Raw genomic sequence first — 14021 nt, forward strand, 5'->3', positions numbered from 1 at the left:
ACCCATGATGACTTAGGCAAGGAACATGGCCATAAAGGGCTAAGAACCAGATGAAAACCAAATGGGAACACGACAAAGTAGTTAGAATGGGAGTCTGGGAAACATGCAGGAGACTGGGAAAATGGAGAGCCTAAGAAACTTGCATTCTGTCTGATACCCCAGATTAACAACATTAGACTTTGAAAGGCATACTATCTACAAGTAATGGGAAAAAGAGAAAGGTGAGGACTTGATGTTTGTGGCTTAGAGAGAACAAAATATATAGTTGTAGAATAGAAATGAAATATAAACAATGGGACTTCTTAGCCAGGGAAGTCAAACAACCAGGAAAACTTAGGAGTATCACAGTAAAGAGTAAGAGAAAGAGAGTGGGAAAACGGAAAAATACACTGTCCTTCAATATAGAGAGATCAAAGTAAGAAATGAAGTCTAGTGGAATCCTCTTGACAACGAAAATTTCCAAGTAATTAATTTGTCTTTCAGGCAATGCTCCTTGAGGTTTTCTTACCACACAGTTGCCGTATAATTTATTGCCATTTAATTTCAACCTTGTAAAAAAGTAATTTTTGTCCTTTTGTTTCTTACTACATGATCTGTCTGCGGTTCAAAGGATAAGCACTAATTGTTGAGGTAAAGCTATTGATATTTCAAAATCCTTACAAAATTTAATCTCAGAGAGCTGAGAGTATAACTCTGAGGTGCACATAATTTTAAGTTGGCTATTCTTGTATATAGAGGTGACTTAAGGCAGTGGTTATATTACGCAAAGGAAAAGACATTTTTATCACCTTTTTAATCTTGACATTAAGAATAAACAAATAAAAAACAAACAAAACAGCAATCAAACACAACCAGATAATAGCCTCTTCAAAATAAAGAGACCTGAGATATCCCCTACTGTGAGACTCAGTCCAGAGTAGGAAACTGTTTCTCAGGCCACGGTTTTGGTGTTCTTCCAAATGAATATGGTTGCCCACGTCTCCATACAAGAAGGGAATATTCTAGAACTGAGTTTAAATGCTACTAGGCCCTAGAAATTTTTGTGGGTAGTTGCTAAAACCTAAAGGTAAATAATGCTGAGAATGAACTACCAGCTACATTTAATTATGAACCTTCATTTTTGTGGTTGTTTCTTGATCCAATCAATATATCATACAAATACAGCAGAAACAGAATCTGCAATACCTAAAAGAAAAAAGAAGAAATTATTAGATTGAGTCTATTTCCTCTTTACATGCCTTGTGTATAAACAAAACAAAATAATTTTCATCTGGGTTCAGAAAAAGTTAGCATCTACTAAGGAAATAATTGAACAGTTATAGCTCTCAATATGAACATGATAACCTAAAAAGCAGATATTAGAGGATATGACCAATATTTTTGTTTCAAGAAACTACAATATAACCCAAAATGACTTATTAACTGAGGTGATAAAATAATTAATAGAACTATTTTTGTCAATTGGCTAAAGTGAAAAATTATTACTATACTATAAAAGTGATTTAGGTACATTGGAAGCATATTATGGACTGCACAGGCTTGTACTTTTAATATATTCAGAGTATCTTTTTTGACATTTAGCTTGAAGTTTTCAACATCAATTAATGACTCACCACAAATATTCCCTCCCATTTTGACATGGGCATAGCCATCCACTCCCCATGAACTTCCCCATGAGTTCCGCACAATCCAATATGGAGTACTTCCTATGAAACAAAACATGCTAACATACCTGAGAAACTCATATTGGTGTTAATGCACGTTAATTTAAATGTTATTTCTTGATCCGTATAGTAACTTTGAGAAAACGATTAAAACTAACAGGATGCTAACTTAAGCTAGCTAAGTAAACCTGAGCGGTACTTATGTCAACACTCCAATTAATAGAAAAATATGTTTGAACTCATTTCACTTAATGTGGGGTCTAGCATAAAATGAAAACACACACATATTTCCATGGAATTAGAAAAAGGAAAATGAAAATAATTGTTAGATATATGTGATAAAATATCATGCTTTTCTAACAATTATCCTAAACACTCCAGAGGGAAAATGCACATTATTTAAATCAATAATTATCAACATTCAAACAAATTATCTACCAAAATTGATAGGCAGAAACACCTTGGGGTCATTTGTCCCAGAAGTCTTGAAAACTTGCAAAGGTCCTAGGAGGACTTAGACATAAGAAGACCACATTTTAACCTTTTAAAAGATGGCGATCATTTGTCAATCACCCTAAGCTAGAAAGCAATCAATCAAGCCTTACCAGCACTCACCTGTTTTGTCAAACCCAGTTATGATCACTGCATGATTGGCTTCGCCACTAGAGCAATGATGCTGAATAATCCCTCCCAGATAATCTTGCCAGCTCACGGCATCTACGATCCCTACCAAAGGACCAAAGGTAAGAAGTGCTTTTGCCATTCTGTCTTCTTGGTCACTACCAAAAGAGAAAATACTTGTTTAAGGAGTTTAGTTTTTAAGATCAGAATATTTTATAAAAATGATCTCTTTAATCTTTGTATAAACACAAGTCGGTTTGGTTGCAATTATAGAAGACTTAAACAATGGGGGCTAAAGAAGTCTGTGATGTCGGGAATCTAAGGGCTGCAGTGGGGCTGCAGGATATCAGGAAGCCAGGCTCCTTTGATGTTATTATTCTGCCACGTGAGGTGTCCATTCCCAAGGCCAGTTAATGGTCCACGATGGCCACAGGGGCTCCAGGCACTTAACACATATTTCACACAGCAGGAAGTAGAAAGAAGAGGTGCTATATCCTTGCTGAGACTTCCCAGAAGTAACACACACACTCTGCATGTATCTGTATGGATCTCCTTGGCTAGAACTCTGTCATATAGCTAAGTCTAGCTTCAAGGAAGATGGTGAATGAAGTTTTGCAACTAGCTGGCTGGCCAAGTATTCAGCTATAATATAAAGATTCTTTTAATAAGTAAAGTGGAAAGAAGGGATGCATGGAAATACCTCTGCCACACAACATGAAAATCAAGACTGATCAACTTATGTTAGTGAATTTCAAATACAGAAATTATAGCAAAAGAGTATCCCAAAGTAGCAAATACGTTATCTGATAGAAGACATGTGAAGACATCAGAGAACTAGTCCTAGATTGTGAAGACTGCAAAGACACAGTTATTCCTTCCAGACTCCACACATGGACATTTAATGATAAATCTTCTGTTCACAACATTCAGCCTTCACTATTCTTGGAAGTATGTGAGTAAACCATTATTTGCATTTTTAAAGGTCAGCTTTGGAGGGGGAGGGGGCTATAACCAAGTTACTAGTGTTTCTGGCCATGAAGATAGTATTTGGTACATTATTGCGGCAGCAAGACATGGGTGGATTAGTGGCTTAAAAGAGTATATAATCCTTCATCATGACCGACTAGACATCAGTTTCTATCAAGAGTACATTTTCTCCACAGATGAGGAGAAAAAATGAATGATTAACAGTAGAAATGACTGAAATAGAAACTGCACATTCATTCTACACATTTATTCATTACCTTTTAACTTGAAGATTTGGTTTTTGGAAATCTCTGACCAGCCATTTCTAATTTTTGCTATTGTAATAGTAATGAGTATTCATTAACATTACCCTGAAACAGGCAAAATTATATAATTTCTCAAAAGGCATCATGGAGGGGTATAGGCTTTGAAGTTCTACATACTGCGGTTCAATTCCAGCTGTACTCTGCAGTCATCCCACCTACCTTGTAGAATCAATATAAAGGTAAAGTAGAGCTGTAAATTTTGTAGCATGCCTAACACATTTCCCTCTAAGTTAATAAAAACATTATTTCCTCCCCTCACTTCTAACTTATCTAATAAACTATTTTTTCTCAGCATAGGCTTTAGTGTATAATATATATTTTACTGTATTCAATTTAAAAACCATTTTGTAACTATGATAATCCATTGTTTTGTCCTCTTTAGAATGTATTAAATCTAGCATGCCATACATATTTTCATTTGTTTTATTTGTTGCCTGACTCTATCACTAAAATAGAGTCCCAAGGGAAGGATTTTGGTCTGTTGATTCACTGCCGAATCCCTATAACTTGAAACAGTGTTCAGTAAATATTTGAATGAATAAAAGAGTAAATCAAAGGAAGGTCTTCTTGCACAATCTATCACAGTTACCTCAGCGTTGTATTACCAGAGAGTTGTAAACTCTCCAGTGTAAACACAGAGATTTTTTGTGTTTAAAGTCCAGTGTAAACACAGAGATTTTGGGGGGAACCTCTTTCTGTTTAATCAAAGGGGTGCATAAACCCTGTTCCAGGCCCAGTGTCAGTGACCTTTGCAGATTCTCACTCTCACTCTCCAACTCACTCCAACTCTCCAAAGACTAATGCCTCTCAGTCTTTTGTTTCTTTCTAACTTTCTCAGGTACTACCCATGGCAAGGGATTCCCTGAATCTTTTTCCAGTGACTTTTTGAAAACTGTGCCTTCTTGTACACACACTTCCCTTACACTGTCAAGGAGCTGAGAGCTCACAGAGCATACTCATTTCAGAAAGTGTGTTGCCCTTATCAAAGGAGATGCTGACCACTGTAGTCAGTGACCCTGCCCATGTTATTACCGATCCAGCGTAGCCTGCCATCTGTGGAGTCGAAGCTTTCTGGTGCATGGTTCCTACAGTCACCCTGAGTGCCCTTGTTGGGGACAGGAGCTGTGTTGACAATCTGCCAGTCCTCTGGCATACTTATGCTTATTTAGAGGGGTTCCGTTTTGTTCAAGGGTCCAATTTCACCCTTGATTCCCTTCCCATCCCATGGGTAGACACCATCTGGATGCGGAGTTTCTGTTCATGTTCAGTACCAGTAACTTGTAGGGGCAGTCCCCTCATCCAAATTTAATTTAATTTCTCTGCATTCTCTGTTTCAAAAGACCGCACAAAGCTCTCTTCCTATTTAAAAACAAACAAAACAATAAAGCCAGGTTTGGGCTGAGTCTTTCTTTGTTCTTATCATTTCTGATCATCTATTTTGCACTACATTGAAATGGTCACAAAGCTGGTCTCTCACCAGCTGTGAAATTTTCACAGAATTTGAAGGCATTTTAAAGCTTGCCCTTCAAACTCTGACACAAATCATCTTCCTCAGCTTTTTCTTATCTGTGTCTCACTTCCCTTGCGCCAATACAGGGTGTGCTACAGAATCTATCTCCAATAATACATTCCGCCTTGTTTCTAACGTGGAAGTTTCAGTCTATGCTTTTCTTACAGTTGACAGCTTGAAATGCAAGGGGCATAGAGGGTGTTTAAGAAATGATTCCTGGTAAGTAGACTGCTTGATATTAGCTGGAGCATCTATACAAGGCCATTTTCCACTGATTCCATGGGAGGATTAAAATACACTAATGGTAATTACGGCACTTAGAATTGGTAAAAGGAAGATGGTAAATATAAGTTATACCTTTAACTGGATTTAATGTGTTGATTTGAGCTTTATATTTTTATTATAATGACACATTAACACTCACGTAGATCCTATTTAAGGAAGAACATCCCTAGCACTCCACGGTGATTGACAATTAGCCTCTCTAGTAGAAAAGAGGTTGGAAAACAATTACAAATATGCATGAAACCTTCAACCAATTTATTAACTCTGAATAGTCAATAGATTATAAATTAAGAAATAGAAAGAAAATAACAGCAGCATAAGACATTTACCTGAAGTCATGTGCAGAAAAACCTTTGATTGAAAGTCCAGAATGTGAATTGGAAAAGTAATGGCAGAGACCATTCTGTGCTTTGAATGGGTATTCTGAATCTCTCACCAGTTTTACCTGTGTCTAAAAAAGAAAATAATGGCCCAGACAACTGTATTCAAACATTAATTTTTAAAAAATGCACACAAAAAGTAAAAAGGAAATAATCAACCAAAGTGTTTTCTCATGTAATTGTTTTAAAAGTCAAACAGAACTTTCTGCAGTGTGTCAAAATTAAAGTCATCTTGGCCACACCTTCATTATGTGGCTATTCTTTGAGGAATTAAAGATCTTAAATTCAATCTTTAAGTGTTTGTTACGGATATCCTAGAAACTAGTCATTATCTTTCTTTCTCTCTTATTCTTGTTTTTTTTTTTTCTGTATCCTCCTTCTTTGGAACCTCTGTCAATCTAAAAATAAAGTCTTGTCCTCTTCTTCAGAGATTATAATAAGGCAACGCACTTTCCTTCGGGGCTTCCGGTTCTATATGAGCAAGTCTCAGACTCACTCAGCACAGTGGTTTGTGTACAGGCAATGGTCAGATCAAGCGTTTTTTTCTGTCCTCTTCCCTCTGTGCCTTTCATCCGGCATATGTCACTTATTTTATAGGTACATGTACACACACCTCCTTTTCTGAATGTTGGGCTTATGAAAAGGAGAGGAAACAATTCATTGTTGCCCATACTATAGAGCAGTTTTTGGCATACAGTGACTCAAATATAGCAGATGATTAAGGGAAGAGTATTTGAATTTGGGGAACTTTAACTTGAGTTCCCCAAAGGGAACTCAGTTTTAGAAAACGTAACAGCACCCTCATTGGTTGCTTTCACACAGCTGATGTTGGATCGAGGACAAGGTCAGAAAGTACCCTAAGAACATTAAGGGACACTGGGACATAGTGGGTGAAGATGTCCAATAGGTAGCAGAGGATTTAAGGTGCAATTCTGGCTCAGATACTGATTTTGCAGTGTAATCTCACATTTTCACCTGTATAAAAGAGTGATTAAATTAGCTGACCTATAACATCCCTAACCTTAATATTCAGAAATTCTATAGAAATGGTGAATCATATGCTCTTTTCTTTCTGGCTCATGATTTGACATGCATCTGCAAAATAAAAGCATTACCTTTTAAGAAATGTTCAGAAATAAGCATAAATAATTTGGGGTAAATAGATCTCAGGTAAAATTTTCTACCTTTTGCTTTTGACGGCTGGCTTACCTAGAAGCAATTCATTTTAAAATCTGATTAATACAAGCTTTGGTCATCTAAATTTCAAAACTTAAAAATATTAGTAAACAAGAGTAAACTGAATTATGAGCACACATTAAATAAGCAAAAAGGAAGCAAAGAGTTTAAAAGGTGGAGAAACTAGTCACCTTATTCATCCAGTTCAAAGCACTGAAAGTAGACCCTCCATTGCAGCCGTAATTATTGTACGAACAATCGATGACCTGCTGCACGCTTAGGTCTTCCAAAGGCTTCCCTTGTATTGCATATGCCGATTCCACTGCACCTACCACGCTGAAGGCCCAGCACCCTCCACACTGTTTTAAAACAGAAACAAAATAGAACTTTTTATCAAGCACTGCTCAGAGCAGGTTTGCCAACATTTTTCAATATCACAAGTTATCAAATCAAATGAGTCAAGTCCGGAGGTTTACAAGAATATAAATGCCCATCCTTTTGCTTTAAGAATTGAAAGAAGGAAAGCAAAATTATTTTAAGTATCAAAATCTAATAATTAGTTGAAGGTGAATTGGCATATCACTATTGCAAAGTAGATAATGCAAGATAAAAGCAAATTTTAGAGACTGAGAAAAAAGACTGATGGTGCTTTTAAAGACAGTTTATTAAACAGGTGATGTCTGTTTCTGAGACATCCACCGATCCCACCCCATTCTCCAATCCCTGGTTTTCCCTGACTCTGGTGGCATCATCCACCATCTTCCCGGAGGGGAGGTGATAAGGTGAGGTGGGGTGAGGATGTGTGTCGCACATGTTGTGTTCATTGTCTGATGGACATAGGAGCCGAATGAATTGTGTTCTAAACTCTCAAATGCTGGCATGTGTCTATTATGAATGCCCATGAAATGTCCTAATGATAGGAACCCATATTCATCATTCTTCATTCAAACATTGGCTGGCAATGTTCCTGATTCTGGATCTGTTAGCTTGCTTTTATTGGACAGACTAGAACAAAAAGAGTAAAAGGATGGGTCCTGAAGGAAAGGGAGGCGATGGAGCAAATGGAATCAAGGACCATGCATAAGAAAGACAGAACTCCAGAAAAGGCAGAGGTGAGGGTGGGATTCGGAACTGGGTAGCACTGACCTCATCACAGGCCCACGTGTTGCAGAATTAGGCAAAGAAAGCAAGCGCAACTTGTTGTCTTCATGGAGTGAAGTTTTGAACAACTTTATGCATTAAAATGGCCTTTTATGTCTAGATATCCAGTGCCTCCAGCATAGTAAAATATTTACTAAGGGACTAGACTGCAGAATCTTCACACGTTGAGAAATGTGACTATAGGCGGCTGAGACCATTATCTACAGGCAGCTTTAGTTAAGCTCTTTTTTTTAATTGAAAAAAAATTAAAAATGGGAGGCTGAATGGCCTGTTGTGGTATGCACTGCAGATACATTGAGACCACAGCCACATGGTTAGAGGATTGACTGGTCAGCTGACAACTCCCGTGCTGCAACTTTTACTACATCTGTCTTTATTTTATTTATTTTATTTTAATTGTTGCTCAAGTACGGTTTTCTGTCCTTTACTCCCATCCCAGCCCCCCCACACAGCCCTTCCCACCTCCCTCCCATTCCCCACCGACCTTAGTTTTTGTCCATGTGTCCTTTATACTTGTTCCTGTAAACCCTTCCCCTTTCCCCCTGAAATTCCCTCCCTTCTGGTCACTGTCAGCCTGTTCTCTATTCCAGTGTCTTTGGTTATATTTTGTTTGTTTGCTTGTTTTGTTGTTTAGGTTCCCATTAAAGGTGAGATCATACAGTATTTGTCTACCCCCTCTCTTTTTATTAAGTGTGTCACTAAGTGTGACACATCTTAAAATGTACTCTAATTTCATTTTCCCCATAATTCCTTTCATTTTTCTGCACGGTTTGCACAGGTGGTGATTTTTAGGAATGAAAATATATGTCCCATTATGGCAAAAATGACGGCGTTTCTAAGGGTCACAGGTAGAAAGGGTACGATCTTTTAGAGGGTAGGGTTTTCTGTTGGCACTCGAGGGGTGAGGTCTGAGAACTTGAGAGACCAAGTTGCACTGTGGCTAAGTGTACCTGGTATCATGTTACTTTTTCAGTGCTGTTTCCCTTCTAGTAGTCAAATTTATTTTCTCCAGCCTCCCATCTGCTATTCTAAAGAATCTTTGGTAACTGTCACGCAGCTGCTGGGAAGCACCTCTGAGCCAGTGTGCTGGTGGCAATGGTAATTAGTGAGAGAACACATCAAAGATGGTTTTTCCCAGAATAAAAGTCAAGCTTTGATGTCTGCCTCCCATTCCACCAGAGTCCAGTCTTACTGCCATGTTTTGAATGATGGGGGTGTGTTTGTATCTAGGGAAATGATGGCTTCCCTTACAAATTTGATTGAACTTGACCTCAAAGGTGACTTCCCATGCTACGATGATTTAAAAAACACCAAACCCTAAAAACTTACCGTCTGCTGGTTTCTCACCAGTGTTACAACATGCTTGTCTCTCCAATCAAATCTTAAAGGCAAAGACACGTTGGAGACGGGCTCTGGCACTTCTGCTGCGTGTTTGGGGGATGTGAAAGGTTTGCTTCTTAAGTAAATAGCTGAGTAGAAAAATGAAATGAAAGGACAACAATATTAGATTACAAGAAGGGCCTCTGAAGGTTCTTTTTTCGAGGGACTTTTCAAACAGAAACTGTAGCTCTCAAGTAGAGCCTGCTCTTTGTGATTTTTCTATGTGCTTTTCCATAACATGAAATGCAGTCCAACGAAAGCTATAAAAGATAAGAATTCTTACAACAGAGATGGAACTGCCGTATAAAATGACTTGCTGGAAAGAACCAGGACAATAATCAAAATGAGTATAATTAGTATCATTTGTTTTATCAGAACCCATGGAGCCATGGGTGACTTGAATAGAAACAGCACTAAAAATTATAGAAGGAATGAGGAATGTTCACTGTCCCTTACAGCCACACGAAAATGTCTTATATCTGCAATAGTTTTATGTAATAATTAGAAGAGTGGCCATGTATTTATTTTTCTGTCAGCATCAAGTACATGCTCAATACTTAGTATTTAATACATTGTTAACTGTTACTCAATTTTCTAGGTTCACAATTCAACAATTCCTCAAAAGTTAAGGAAACAAGTTAAAAATCAGGGAACCAATCTACTAATAGCATCACTACATCATACCTTTAAACTCTTCAGGAAATAAATATGAAAACTGATTTATTCCATAGATGGCAGAGGAGTTTTCACTAGGAAATAAAGAATTCAAATATTGATGTCTGTTAAGACTTTCCTAAAAGAAAAAAAAAAGGTAATTTATATCACCGATGTTAACTTTCCAAAGCAATTTGGGTGTAACTAACTTGGAGATATTCTTCAGGTGTGAAAGTCAACGCTTGATTTATTTCCAGCAGATAACAATGAAAGATTTGTATAAGAAAATGCAACCATATTTGTAAATGTTTTGTATTAGAACTACTATCTGCTTTCACGCATATTTTTGAGGCTGGGGAAGGTATGTCTAATCTATTTGTAACTCATCTTCACTAAGCCCATTGAGAGCACTAGATATATGTTTTTTAATATAGTGAAAAAATGCAAATAAGCCTTTAAACAGATTTGGTGAAAAATAATTATATATATTTTTTATTTTCCTTTGTTGTAACTGAATGTGTTTAATTGAATGAGTTTCAGTAAGACATTCCAGATTCTTGTCTGGAAGGGGATCCAGCTTAAAATTATCTTAAAATTATCTTATGATTATAAGACCAGGGAAACACACGTCATTTTTGACATTAATAGTTTGTTCTAAAGCTCTCTAACCAAGCTAATTTATACTTAGCCAACCGGTCTGTACCAGAGTTTCAATGCTAGGGTAAAATCTAACCGTAACTACGAAGATGTTTCAAAATAAGCTGAAAAAGAAATGGAATGTTCCCTTTCTCTAAATCAGTCTCCACCAAGGCTCTGACTTGGTGACTTTTAAGGCGGCGCACGAGTCTTAAGGAGCCCGGTACACGAAAATCATGAACTGGCAAGATTCTTCCAGCTTGCTCAATCAATGCAAGGCTCTTTCACAAAATTCTGATTCCAGAAGCAGTTTACCAGCGCCCTCCTTTGGAAGAAAAACAATGCAGGTTTCTTCTGCTTATTTTTGACCCCTGCCAAGCGGTTCTGCTAACAGTGGGAGGTTCTAATCAAGAACAGTTTCGACTTATCCGTTGATTACTTGGGGCGCGTCATATAAATCCACCGCGGCAAAACTTTCATGGGAAATCAAGTATTTGCGTTAGCAAAGGCACAGGAGACAGCGAGACACAGCCACACGGGGGAGGCAGGGAGAAGTTCGGGTGTGAAGGCATGGGCACCCCCGGGAGGTGCAGGGCTCGGGGCCCCTCTTCCCCAGCCAGACGGCGGAGAGCGCAGGGCGAGAAGGAAACAAACAGGGAGGCGCGCGCTGGGTACCCGGAAAGCTGCCTCCTGTCGCTCGCGGCTCCGCGGTCCAGTCGGGGTGGAGGTGGCCCTGGAACAGGGTCCCGGGCCCGCGCTGCAGCACCAGCAGCAGCAAAGGAGCCATAGCCTCCCGAGCGCCCGCAGCTCCATGTCAGCGCCGAAGCGTGGGTTTCCTTTCGGTTCTTCTGCTCCTGCTCCTCCGAGGGTCTGGGGGACGAAAGCGGCGGAGCGGGGTGTGTGGTCCTATAGACTGTCACTGCCTAAGTCCCTATTGCTCTGGGCCTGGGAATCCACTTAGGTGCAAACTATGGAGATTCTCGCTGCTGTTTTGGGGAAAGAAACACCAGGCACATGACCACGTGCTTTCCGGTCTCATCTCCTGTCAATTAGAGAAAAGTTCTCTTTACACAGGAACACAAACACACAAACTATTGAGGGGTCTGCCCTTCCACAATTAAGTCCTTATTTGTCTTCCTCTTACGTCAAATGGTAAGGTTCAGGCAGTAGTTGAATTTAACTTGACCTTAATCCTGTTGTTGCTTCTGCGATGGCCCCTTACCTTCAGGAACTAACTCTGAAATGATGTTTGCGAATTGACACGGAGACATTAATTCAGCAGGTATTGGTTTACCAATACGTTAGAAAAAACTCACAGTGGTGGAAATAGTGCACAATTTCTGGATGTATTATATACTAGGGCCATTTGGAAACTCAAAGTCTATTTCTCTAGTTGCACAGGGAGACAGAGATGGCACCTATTTCTTAAACGTGTGATAATATTTAAATAAAGTAATCCCCATAAAACACTTTGTATGATGCCTGGCACATTTTAAGTGCTCAGTATTGGCTAGTTGTTTAATTTTTAAGTTACTCGCCCCTTCCCATTTTATTGTTACACTGATTTCCATCTACTCAGCGTAGCTCATGATATCTCATTTTCATGCTTTCTTCTTGTTTTTTTTTTCTTCAAACATTTTCATTTTATAGTACTCCAATCCTAGAGAATGGGCCTTAGAAAGGGCAAAAGTAATGTTTAAATAAGTTAACATCCTAATACGGGAGCATCTGAAGTTAAGGATTTTCTGGCGGAAGGGGAGAAAATCCCCCTGGGAGAGACGGGGGGACTTCCAACCACCACTGTCACAGGTCCGGGATGACTCTCGGAGCTGTTCAGCTGCTCCTCAAACTTAAAGTGCACAGGACACCGAAAACTATTATAAGATACTATTGAGTGTCAACTATAATTAAAATATAAAATTTTTTTAAAAAGGAAATCACATAAAAATAAGTGCACAGGAAACGCAAATTCTGATTCAGTACTTCTGCTTTTCTAACCATCTCTGGGGCTGTTGCTGCCTCTGGTAACACAGGCCATGGGTGAAGTGACAAGCAGAGCACCACCGTTACTATTCCTCCAGCTTTCCTCCCGCGCGGGGTCAGGGGGACCTGAGAAGACGGCTGGGGTAACTACCTATCTCAGAGAAAATTCTGTATGCCCTTTGGTCATTCCATCTCTGCTTATTTCCTGGAAAAGGGAGTAGTCAGTACTCAATATTCCTGGGCCTCGCGATCAGTTACATAATTTACATACCAAGTGTAAAATTGGGGCCCCTTCTTCATGTATTATTAACAATGTCAAGACAGAAACAGTAGGGCATTAAATTAACAAGCACAGGGTCGTATGTGACTGCACAGGCTACACACCCACAAAGGCAGCTCTAACAGGCCTTTCTGTAAGAACCTCTACCATACAGTGCTTCCGGAAGGCTTCAAAATTGATGTCATAACCCTCATAAACTTTTTAGAACCACCATCTGATTTATGTCTCTAGTTTTTACCTACGTGCAGTGAGTCATGCTATTCTGTGATGCAAAATTGGTAATAAAAATAAATTACATCAGTTCTGGGAACTAAGAGTAAAGACTTGGAAGCTTTTTTACATGCATGTTTGATGAGATATATTACTCTTGGAATATATGGTGACAAAGATTTCATTTAGACAGTACGTTCAATGATCAATATTGATGTCAACCTCGGTAGTGCTTCTGCACCTAGCCCTCATTTGTAAATCACTCAAGCTAATACTTATTTTTTTAACAGAGGTTTCCATTCAGATCACAACTACTGCTTGTCGACAGCTTACTGACTCAGAAAATTTAACCATAGGCAGTTGTCCCTATCCTAGCATAAGTGGCTGTGTAAAAAAACCAAACATTACAATAGATTTGCTTACTAAGCTCCAATCAGCAAATATTTATTGAGCACTTATTAAGCGCCAGGATTGTTGTATGTGATGAGGATCCATCAGTGCTTACCTGACTAAAGAGATGAAATTTACATCCTCATGGTACTGACATGCAGTGAGAAAGGAGGCACAGAAAAATTAGAAAAAAATATTATGGGGCAATAAAGTGGTACCGGGAGAATCAGAGGTGTGCAGGACTGGGGTTGTGATTTTAAGTAAGGTGCTCAGGACAGACCACCCTGAGGACACATTTGAGCAAAGGCTTGAAGGAGGTGAGAAGGAGATATCCTGATATTTGGGGAAGAAAAACTGAGAAGGGATAGTGAATACAAAGGCCCTGAAGTGAAAGTATGA

The 14021-nt window shown here is 38.9% G+C and overlaps 1 protein-coding gene across 1 annotated transcript; it reads right to left on the reverse strand.

Moving 5' to 3' along the window:
* Window positions 1–283: 283 nt before the first annotated feature.
* Window positions 284–11758, reverse strand: CTSO (cathepsin O). Its single transcript, XM_037058274.1, has 8 exons — window positions 11435–11758; window positions 10154–10262; window positions 9419–9558; window positions 7120–7287; window positions 5702–5823; window positions 2280–2443; window positions 1614–1706; window positions 284–1185 (listed from the first exon to the last, which is right to left on the reverse strand). Exons 1-8 carry the CDS (start codon window positions 11570–11572, stop codon window positions 1151–1153), a joined length of 969 nt encoding a protein of 322 aa, XP_036914169.1. The 5' UTR covers window positions 11573–11758; the 3' UTR covers window positions 284–1150.
* Window positions 11759–14021: the final 2263 nt, after the last annotated feature.

The sequence above is a fragment of the Sturnira hondurensis genome, unplaced genomic scaffold, assembly GCF_014824575.4.
Source record: "Sturnira hondurensis isolate 20B ecotype Veracruz unplaced genomic scaffold, ASM1482457v3 Scaffold0010128, whole genome shotgun sequence".
Lineage (NCBI taxonomy): Eukaryota > Metazoa > Chordata > Mammalia > Chiroptera > Phyllostomidae > Sturnira > Sturnira hondurensis.